Source organism: Gambusia affinis, linkage group LG19, assembly GCF_019740435.1.
Source record: "Gambusia affinis linkage group LG19, SWU_Gaff_1.0, whole genome shotgun sequence".
NCBI classification, from domain to species: domain Eukaryota; kingdom Metazoa; phylum Chordata; class Actinopteri; order Cyprinodontiformes; family Poeciliidae; genus Gambusia; species Gambusia affinis.
In genome coordinates, this window is record NC_057886.1 from 22,388,713 (window position 1) to 22,400,063 (window position 11,351).

The 11,351-nt window shown below is 37.6% G+C and overlaps 1 protein-coding gene across 1 annotated transcript; it reads right to left on the reverse strand.

Moving 5' to 3' along the window:
- Window positions 1-709, reverse strand: LOC122822565 (small integral membrane protein 36-like). The gene has a single exon (XM_044101361.1). It carries the CDS (start codon window positions 452-454, stop codon window positions 152-154), a length of 303 nt encoding a protein of 100 aa, XP_043957296.1. The 5' UTR covers window positions 455-709; the 3' UTR covers window positions 1-151.
- Between the last annotated feature and the right edge of the window lie 10,642 nt (window positions 710-11,351).

Genomic DNA, 11,351 nt, shown 5'->3' on the forward strand with positions numbered 1-11,351 from the left:
TCTGGTCCTGTGCAGGTCAAATCCAAGCATTGTCCCGGCACAAAACAGCAACATGTAAAAGCAAACGAGTATGTACAGCAATAAAAAGCAAAAAAAAAAAAAAAAAAAAAAAAAGGTGAGGCATGTACAGAGTTTATCAGCTCTGTGTCCTTCACACCATCGTGCTCTTCTTCTCCCTGAAGTCCGAGTGCGACGGTTCGTGGTAGGTGGTGATCATGTTGGCCGTGTCCCACCGGCCCATCGGCGCCGAGGAGCTCTGCATCACCACCAGCCTGATGGGGGACTGGCTGGGCTGCGGGTCCGGAGCGTACTCCTTGGTGGGATCTTTGCCCCGGCAGTCATACATGATACAGGATATGAGGAACACCAGGAGCAAGATAACGTAGCTGGCGATGAGGATGCAAAGGTTCAGAGTGACGGGGTCGATCTCCTGGTAGTTTTCCAGAAAGCCCATGGTGGCTGCTTCATGCTGGCCCACAGGCCGCGGAGATCTGGAGGAGAAGGCAGCAGCTCTCTGCCACCAGATCCTCCTCAATCTGTCCTCTCACCTTCCCTCCGTCTCCAAGCTCTCCGTTTCAGATCAGCGCCTTTGCTCCGTGGCTTTGCGGTAAAAATACTTTAATCCGCCTCGCTCCTCTAACCTGTAATTTCAGCTCTCCGTTTAATAACTTAAGCTGCACTTGCAACTCATCAGACTGCATTGTGTCGCCATCATCTGCCAACAAGCAAACATTTAGAAACAGCCGTATTTGAGGACAAACCAGTGTGTGTGTGTGTGTGTGTGTGTGCATGTGTATGTTTGTGTGTGTAATCCTAATCTTGGCTGTGAGAAAGGATTGACAGAGGAAGCCATCTGGCTAAACACTAAATAGCTATTCAGAAAATCTTCACAGAATCAGCTCAGCAGAAATCAATTTCCTCATGAAATGTGTCCTGCAGATTATTGTGTTGAAGTTGTAATCCCAGCAGATTACAGTGACCATTGTCTGGGGAATCAGAGAAGAGATTATGCATCATGTACAGAATGAATGTGTTGTGTAAAAGTTGTAGTTATGTTTCCATTGACCATGTAATTGCATAATTTGACATTTTGAGAATAAATTATCTTAAAGTAAACACCAATTTCAGAAAACAAACTTATTTTTTGATTTTAAAAAAGTTTTTGTGCCAGGATGGTTGTTTTGTCCGTATCAAAGTTGGTTTATTTCGCATCACAGGAGTCACATGATCAAGAACCGGATGTTGCCACTGGCGCAAACCACAGAGAAGACAGCAACAGGAAGTAGCTGGAGGATGATGGCACAACATGAATGCAGCACACTGCAAAAACACAAAACCTTTCCAATTGTTCACTTGAAATCAGACAAAACAAACTTGCCACTAACTTTTTATCCAAATAGGAGCTTGTTTTAAGTCAATAATTTCTTAATATTGATGAAATGTAATAGTTCCATTGGTAGATTAATTAAATTATGACAAGACATTTTCCCATGTTATGTTGCTAAACGGCAGCAGAGGGCAGCAGTTTTCAAAAGATAAGGACTGTGACTGATATCCTTATCAATGTTTGCACAAGACCCAGATTAACAACTTCTGACGTTTTTAGACAAAGTCCAAAGAGATGAAACCATAAAACAGTTTACAGTCGACCTGTCGCTTCGACGTTTCTGGAGGACCATCTCCAGAGCTGTCGCTGCAACTTCCTGTTTTCTGGAGAGTGAAGAGTGCCAAATTACAATAAATAACTCATAAAATGAATGTGTCATTAATTTATCAGCACTGGAATTAAATTGATCAAATATTGAATTATTTATATGTGCCTCGAATAAATGTCTTGATATATATGGGCGGGATTAGGTGGCTGAGATCGATATGTCTGATTGGCTGCTTCAGACAGGAAGTCAAGACAACTTCCTCTAATTTTTGGAGCGGAACTGCAGGATGGCCATGGCTCCATAATCGATCATCAGATAATTTGTTTGTGGCGGAAATTAATCTCTAGTGGGTCAAGAGAAGCAACTTTGTCATTCATCGCATTGTTTTTGCGGACATTGCTTGTGCGTCAGCTTTATGGGTGTACCAGAAATGTGAGTACAAAGGTTCCGTCTCGGCAGTTTTCTACATAAAAAAAAGTGATTAATGGCGTTAAATTTTAACTGGTTAAAATTACATAAACAAAATTAAAGCTTTGAAGTTCCGGATCTATTAAAACTGTAAATAATTTGTGTTGAAATGTCTAGAACATCCACCAGAGGGCGTAAGAATCACATGTAAGAGAATGTTAGAACAACTAAGAGTAACTTTAAAAGTGAAAAGCGGTAGATTTCTGAAACAATTAAGTGTAACATAATTAATTAAAACTCATTGTATTTTAAAAATGATAAAATCGTAATAACAATTATTTCAAAATGAAAATGTAAGGCAGGACAAATAGACAAAATACAAAATAACGGTTCTGAAGGGATCAAATACAGAAGGTGATTTATGTATGTTTGAGCAATAGTAGAATAATAAAGTACATAAAGTTTCACTTTGCTAGAAACTTTGTGGTTGTTTGTGTTTGTTTGGTTAGAAACGTCTGTTTCCTGCAGTCAGAGTCTGACATGTGTAAAATAGGCTAAGATTTTATTCAAGAAGGAGCAGTATTACTCCAAAATAACATTAATAGTACTATTAATTAAGTATAAGTAAAAGTTTGATGTAGTAAAACGGCATGACAACACATTTCTCCTCTCATTTTGCTGCCCTCTAGTGCCAGTTCTGAAAACTAAATCCTAACCATCACTGTTCCATTCCTTTTGGTGTTAAAACTGTTGCTCCCCTGTTTCTGATGGTCAGTATAGTTCAAATGTATCATAAACATCTTAATAGAGCATCAGAAAATGGCACCATGTGAAAACCCTGAGTTAAAGGGGCGGTATTATGTATTTTCCAGGCATATGGTGCCTTTTTATAGCGCAATTAAATAACTATGTTACCTTCAGTTGTTATAAAAATGTTATATGTATCAAAGATGATTTAAACAAAAGTTTAATTTAGTGCCTTTAAATTGGGCCTCTGTCTCTTTAAGAAGCTCCTACTCTTTGTCACTCCACATTCACAATTATTTCTATCTTCTCTTTTCTTCTAGTTTTCCAATATTTTCCCCTCTGTCTGCATCTTTGCATGTATTTATTTAACCATTTATGCCTCATTGAGATTACAAATACCAAGAGAGACCCGTCAGTACTGGTTGAAAACAAGTTAGTTATGAATATAAGGAAGAAAAGTTATTTTTAAATGAAATAATCATCAACATTAAGGAATTACTGACTTGAAATAAACTAATTTCTCCTAAGCAGAGGCGGGTAGAATAGCCAAAAACTTTACTCAAATAAGAGTAACAGTACTTCCTCAATATATTTTTATTCAAGTAAAAGTAAAAAGTAGCTGTCCAAGAAATTACTCAGTTAAGAGTAAAAACGTACTTGGTAAAACGTCTACTCAAGTACTGAGTAAGTAATGAAATTAATCATTTAATATTTAAAAATTACATCATCAGATGGACCAAAACATAAAGCTATGTGGAAATATCGGTGATTTAAAGACAGTAATGAAAATAATTCATATAAATACCATTATTAAAAAATAACAAAATCAAACTTTTTCCAAACCTTTTTTTTTCAGTACAAGACTAATAAAATTTCAACAAATTCTGCAGGTGTGTGTTTGTGTCTGGTGAAGTTTTTAGTTAAAACATGTTTGCTTTTCATTCAGTGGGTAGAAAAATCATCATAATAAAATTACTCAAGTAAAAATTAAAAGTGAAGGATAGTAAAAATACTCCTAAAAATACATTTTTTCAAAAGTTACTCAAGTAAATGTAACTGAGTAACTAGTTACTACCCAGCTCTGCTTGTAAGTTAGTTCTGTTTTATTTCTAATGCACTAAGATATTTGCACTAGAAATTAGACCAGAAGGTTTTGGTTAGCCACAACTCTGAGAGTTAGTTACCTTAATGGTAATTTCCCAGCAATCCCTGTCTGTGTCAGAAACAAAGCAGTAACTGTAGACAACCATCTGTTTCTGTTTGACAACCATCAAACAGAAAATTCAAAACCACGATATGCATTTAATTTTTACAACTCCAGCAGTTCTTTCCTTGCTAATGAGACACAAACACTTAAAGCTCAACCAGCTGCAGAAACATGGCAGGAAACCAACCAGAGTTTTTCCTTGCAGAACAAACAGCACATAAACGTGAGGAGCATAAAATCAGCTGCTAACCTGCTGCAGCTCCAAACCGACTCAGCTGTGATCTGGCCTCACTCTCCTCTCAGGGTCCCGGCCTGTGTGTTCAGGAAACTGATGTCAGGGTCAAAAGGCTTGACCCCGATCCTGCGTGACTTCCACCCGGCTCCTCAGGATGGGAGCTGAGGAATCATCTGTCGGCGAACAACAATGACCTCTGTGCGTCACAGATCCTGCTGCAGAAGTTGGCATCTGGAAGGAGTCAGAGCTGCGAGGGTTTTGGTTACAGCGAGCAACGTTTTCATGTTCTCACTAAAAACAGAGATTACACCGCAGTCTCACAGGACGGCTGTCATCTGAAGTGAAGATCAAACCGAATCAGATCAGTTTACATAACAAACAAAATGTTCTCTGGTTCCTCGTTTAAAGTTAAAGCCAATGGCCGTAACAGGAATAGATTTAAAAAATCCAGTTTTGATTTGTCCAGCTTCATAGAGAACTCACATTAGTGTATAATTTAAGATTCGTTTATTCATGTTTTTATTTCTTCAAAGAGGCAGCAGGAGTGTAAATGTTAATATCTGTGACTGTGTGCTAACAGAAAACAGTAACTCCAAACTAAATATTTAGTCCAAACTAAAGATGTTTACAAGACCCAACTTTTATTTTGGTAGTCCACTTCCTCTTATTGACCAGAAAACTAGCATATTACGAAAATGTTTAGAGCTGCAATGAAAGTTAGTTTGTGAACTAAATGTTTACTTTCCCAGCAAATACTAAATATTAACCTCCAAACTAAATTTTTAGTTCCAAACTAAAGAGCGTCACAAGACCCAGCTTTTATTTTGGTAATCCACTTCCGCTTACCTGCAAGTAAACTGACATATGGGCAATTTGCTAAATATTTAGCTTGCTAAGTAAATATTTGATTTGATGTTAAATATTTAGCTTGGTATCTGAATATTTAGTTTGGATCTAGATATTTAGTTTGTTAATTCAGTATTTAGTTTGAAATTATGGCATGTAAATTAATGAATAACATGGAGAAAATATGACTTTGACCAATGAAGCTGCCTTTTTGTTTCTTCAGAAAGCGTAATTAACCCATTAATTGACTGTAGCGTTACAAACGGCGCCCCATTATGTTCTGGCAGAACTTTCCACCGAGAGGTTCTGCTGTGTGCTGTGGGTTCAGAACCTAAAAGCATTCTGTGAATCCGAGGAATGCTGCCTTTTCTTTCCTGGGATGTTGTGCTTCTCAGGTTTGGCTGAGTGTGCTCCGTTCCTGCTGGGTGGAGCTTCTCCTGACCCTATCTGAGAGCGACATCTCCCCCAGCGCCAGGCTCTGGTGCCAGGGAGTCCAGCCGTCCCTCTGGGACGTCCACAGAGACACCCAGCAGGGACAGATGAGAAGGAACTTTAGCTGTTTGTCTCTGTGAACCGACGACTTCAGGACTGGTCTTGTTTTCGCTCCATGCGGTTGTTTGGCTGTTTCTCCCAGCAGTGATCCTCCCTTTGATCCGACATGTTTGTGACCTCAGTCTCGCTCTCCCACCATTGATCGTCGCCAGAACAAATGAGGAGGGAGAATCCCAGCAGGTTCTCCTGACCTCACAGTGTGAGTTAACACTGAAACAGGAGAGTGTGGGAGAGTTTGTGCCTCATAAAAGTGAAGTAAAAGGCCCATAAATGACTTCAAGTCAAACAAAAGGTTTTCATTTGGCAAAATAAATTACTCAAATTGTCTGCAGAAACTGTTTCATGCTCCTCTTGTTAAGATTAGAGGAGAACTGAAAAAACGTAAAACCTAATGAAGTAATTCTGGTTTAGTAAAATGTCTCAGTGCATTTCAAATAAGTCATTTTTCAGCAAGATATGGAAGTTTGTTTAAGTCAATAATTCCTTTAATATTGATAAAAAGTAGCAGTTCCACTTTATCACAGGACATTTTTCCAATGTTAAAAGTGAAATAATGTGCAAAAGGAACTTCAACTTTTTAAAGTCAATATTAAAGAAATTATTAACTTAAAGAAGCTCCTATGTCTTGCTGAAAAGCTGAAAAGTTCATTTTTGCTAATTTCAACTGTACTAAGATATGTTCACTAGAAACTAGGATAAAGCACTTAGTAAGATTTTGTGTTTTTGCAGTGCAAAGACTGTAAATGCCAAAATCAACAACCAAACCTTCTTCAGTATTTATGCATATTAATGATTTATTTGAGCTGTTCTTTTTTGAGCTGAAATGTTTAAACAGATAACATCTTCAGTGAATTTAAACACAATAACTGCTAGTAATTTAAAGTAGTCTTCCTTTGATCCACCATAAATATTAAGATTAACGGTTAAGAAAAGTCCAGAAAAGTTCAAACATGTTGAAATCAAATGTTTGGAAATATTGTAAAACTTTATTCTTTCCAAACCATTTTCATGTGTGAAAGTTGAATTTGAATAATTTGGAGATAGTTTTACTTATGCTCATTTGGTGCAATACATCATTACTGACATCATGACTCCATAGCACGATGCTGCCACCACCATGCCTGACAAAGAGAATTTGGTCAGGAGATTCACCCTGATAAAAAAAAACCCCAAAAAATCAGTATAATTATTCAAGCTATTCCAGGGTTAAACTCTTGGACATTGTTTTTCTTTCTTTCTTTTTGTTTCCATAATGTTTTTCCTGCTGTTGTTATTTTGTAATTATGTTATTTGTATAAATTATTTTCATTTTGGTCGTTAAAATACCTAAATTTCCACATAACTTTATGTTTTTATCTGCCTGATGGCGTCATTTTGAATTGTTAAATGATTGATGATTCAATCAGTTACACTGTAAAAACACACAATTAAAATAGACCAGAAGTATTTTTGGTGAACATTTAAAATAAGACAAAATTAACTTACAATTAACTTTTCAGCGACATGTAGGAGTTTACATTCATAACTCCTTGATGACAAAGTACAAGTGAAATAATCTGAGTGGAACAAAACATTTTCCGCATAACATAAAAATATCTTAATAGTAGATTATTTCATTTATATTAAAGAATTATTGACTTAAAACAAACTCCAGATTTCAAGATGTTCACCTTAGATTAAATAAATTCTTTCTTGGTCTTAACAGACTTAAGTGAACACATTTGTTCTACACAATTTAGGATTATCAGATTATCAGGATTATCAGAAAACACATGACAGTATAATTTTTTAGAGTCAGGCTCATTCTGTGGGTGAGAGGGACATTTTTCCCTAAGCCTGCGTTGGTTATTGGGTCAGAGGTCGCAGATGAGGGAGGTGAACGTGATCCAGACTTCCTGCTGAGACGTTCCATGAGGTCAGCAAGGAGCTGCTGTTACACAACCAGGAGACAGCTGAGGGAAGCTCCTGCTGCGCTGACCTCTCAAAACGCTGCTCTGGCATAATAACTGGCATTGTGCAAGAAGTCCTGTCATTCATTCAGCTCTTTCAGCATTTCCTGTTTGACAGTTTCCATCAATCAAATCAACGTTTAAGAAATCCAGGACAGAGAGGGAAACAGAAAATCTGTGTGAAATCACTGAACGCATTTTCTGCACATTCTTAGTTCTTCCTATCTTTAGTTGTTTTAGGACATCTTATCATTTCAAATCCAAATAAGCTGCTGCTGGCCACGCCCCCCAGCTCCACGTTCACATTTGCACCTGAAAATGGCAATCTTTGAAAAGCATAAGTGGAGTCTCCTGCACAACCAACAGGAATGCAGCATCCAGTGGTTTCTGGATGGTATATCAACAACAAAAACACTTGTCTTTTCCAGCAGCCATTGCACACTGTAAAACATTTGAAGGTGCTTTAACTTGAAGATGAAAGTCAACTGCTGCCTTGAAAATGCAATTTACATCAAGAGATAAAACAAGAGATAAGTTCTCTAAAGCAATGTTTTTTTTTAAGTTCATTAACGTTAAACTGGGAGATTTAAGTAAATGCTGAAATTTAAACCAAATAGATATTTCACAATATGCACTAAAAAAAAAATCTACCCTCTCAGAGTTAAAGAGACACATTTCTCTATTATTTTCCTCAATATCAAGTTAAAATAACTACTTATTTTAGTTTGGACTAATTAAAATTCTTCTTTCAAATCACTTGAACAAAATTTCTGATCTGATGACTTTTACTAAACATCACAATAAATTCTGCAGAGCTTCAGGATAATGTCCTGTTCACACTTAATGTTTTTGAGCAAGTTGCATAAAAATAAACATTTACCGTAATAACACACAAGCGTCAGATCAATGTGACACACTTCCATCTCAGGACACAACAACATGCCACTGAGGACTCTGGGAAATAGTTCCCACTCCTGTCTTTTTCTTCTTTCAGTGGTTTTAAGTGCAAACCTACAAACTTTAGTTTATTCAACACTTAGATATTTGATCAAATTAATAAAGAATTAGCACAACTTATTGCTGTAAGTTTATCTTTCACAAACTCACATTTAAGTTCAAAATCTGAAACTCGCTAAATTTATTTGACTTGAAGAGTAGAAGGTAGTAGACACAACTAAATGCTGCTCAAACGTTTTACAGTGTACAACACAGCAATAAAAAACAAATACAGCTGACCAAGCGTCCTGGAGCTCGGTTGCTAGGTAACTGGAGGAACTCTGCTGGGGTTGCTAGGTAACAGGTTCTGGCTACATCCTGTGATAGTCCTCATAAGAAGATAAACATGCTGATGTGTTTCCTTGTTAGTGCAGAAACCTCCCGTGTTTTTAAAGAAATTCTGTCGATTTTGTGGAAATATTCTGCTGCAGTCTGAAAGGACAGCTGTTAAAGTCGAAGAGACGAGATCTAGCAGAAATGGAGCTTTATGCTTGCTTTCTCATGGAAATGGGGATTCCTGAATTTGTAGCAAACCAGCCACATTCCAGCGGAGACCAGTGTGGTTCTAGTTCTGTTCTCCAACTCTGTCTTTCTTATCCTTGAGTGCAAATGCTGTGAAATTATAAAATGCAACAAAACACATTGTGGTGTCACAAAATATGGTGTGCAAAATGTGAAGATATTTAATTACATCATTTTATGAGGACATTAATCATGTTTTGTTGGTGCAGTTGTTTTCACACATGTTCCCTTTAATTTGAAACAGATTACAGGAGGTTTATTCATGATGATGTGTCCCCGTTGTTCTGAAGAATCCATAATAAAACAAGCTGGTTTGAATAAATTGGTTCTGAATCAGCGATCTTGAGGAAAGATGAGAATCTCCAACTGGAATGGGATTTAAAAAAATTTTTTTTTTCAATTTTGTAAGGACTAAATGAGCTGCTGTCACTCTACAAGTCAGCAGTGGATGAGAGACAGACCGAGGATCTTGCAGATCTGATAAAGTCCCCAAAAAAAGAGCCTTTCCTTCCTGAGTGGAGGACTGTTTGTGTTAGAGCGATGTCTTCTGGGTTTGGGAAGCTGCTCCTCCCAGAGTTCCTGGTTTCCTCTCACTAAGTACCAACCAGACTGGGTGGTGTCACTCAGACTGTCTCAAAACGTTTGTGAAAAACAAGAAAACAAATCGGATTTTTACCTCAATTTAACATCAAGTTAAATGTTAAATTAAATTTAATATTTAAGATGTTCTGATGCACATCCATTCATTCAATTAGTCCTAAAAACTATTTCTATCATTTATATTTACTTACAGGTGAATCTGCACTGCAAAAACTTAAAATTTTGCCAAGTATTGTTTTTGTCTAGTTTCTGGTGAAAATATCTTTACACACTTGAAACAAGACAAAACCAACTTACAAGTAGGTTTTTATTAAGATGAAGGAGTTTATTTTAAGTCAACAATTCCTTAATATTGATGAAAAAGCACCAGAATATTTCACCTATAACATGGGAAAATCATCAATGGCCATGCAAAATACCTTCATTGCATTTTTTTGTAGAAACTCATTTTTAATTAGACTGTAGCAAGTGGTTTCTGGGTGGAAAGTCAACAACAAAACACATTTCTTTTCCAGTAGCCATTGTACAGTGGTAAACCAGCTGACCAAATGGACTGGAGCTCTGCTGAAGTTGCTAGGTAACGGGCTGGGCTTAGCTGGGGTTGCTAGGTAACGGTGCAGAGTGACTCGACAAACGGCTCGTTTTCTAGAAAATGGCTGGATAACTTTTTTTAAGCACTTTGGCTGTTTTCAGAACCAGTTGAGACCTGAATGGAAAAACAAAACGCTCAAAATGTGAATTTTTAATTTTGCATAAAACGTCCCCTTTCAGATTTGTCTGTGGGTGGATTCTGTTTCTGAGCAGAATGTTTACGAGATCAGAGCTACAAAAACGGTTGACATGAATGTAAACTAAAATATTCTATGTTATATTATTACTGCAGTATATCAAAGCTACAGAGTAAGGAGAGAGGGAGACTTCTCTTCCTCCTTCCATGAGTCTGTTTTTGTAAATCTCATTGATTGATCCCTGAACTGCCTCCTTTTCATGTCATGACTGCAGCCGCAGCCTGAATCAGCGAGGATCTCATTCCCACAGCCTGTTTGCTCTCCGCCTGGCAGGAATGTCCACAGCTGATAAAACCCCAGACTTCATCCAAACACGTCTCCCCTGCTGGTATTCCCACTGATTGTTTGTCTTCACTGAGGAAGAAGAGGAGGAGGATGAGTGGTGTGCGTCAGGGTGGTCTGCTGCACACAACAGAAGAAAACAAATGAGTTTGTCACCAAAGATACGCCATCAATCAAACATTTATGATCATCTGGCTCGGTTGTGAATTCCAGATGGATGTTTCTCACTTTTATTTTACTTTTCCAGCCCACAGTGACGTAGGGTGGCGTGGTTTCATTCACTTACTGACTGAAGAAACGAGGGAATTCATGTCTAGGAGTGTCTTTGGTGGAGATCGTTGATGATGTAATGAGGTTCATGTTTTGTTCTGTGGATGTGGAGAAAGTTTGGGACAGTTTCCTACAAAGCAGTTTTGGAGAAAAGTGATGTTACTGTGATCTTTGTACCAAAGCTGAGTAATTGCAATCCCTGCACAGAGTTACTGGTGCAGAATGTTGGTGATGTTACTGGAAACCGGCCTGTCACCATAACAAATTCTGCGGTGAATTTGTTTGCATAACGCG

What these genes read in the sequence shown, in the direction of transcription:
- LOC122822565 (XM_044101361.1), bottom strand. Translation starts at nt 454, where the DNA reads ATGGGCTTTCTGGAAAACTACCAGGAGATCGACCCCGTCACTCTGAAC.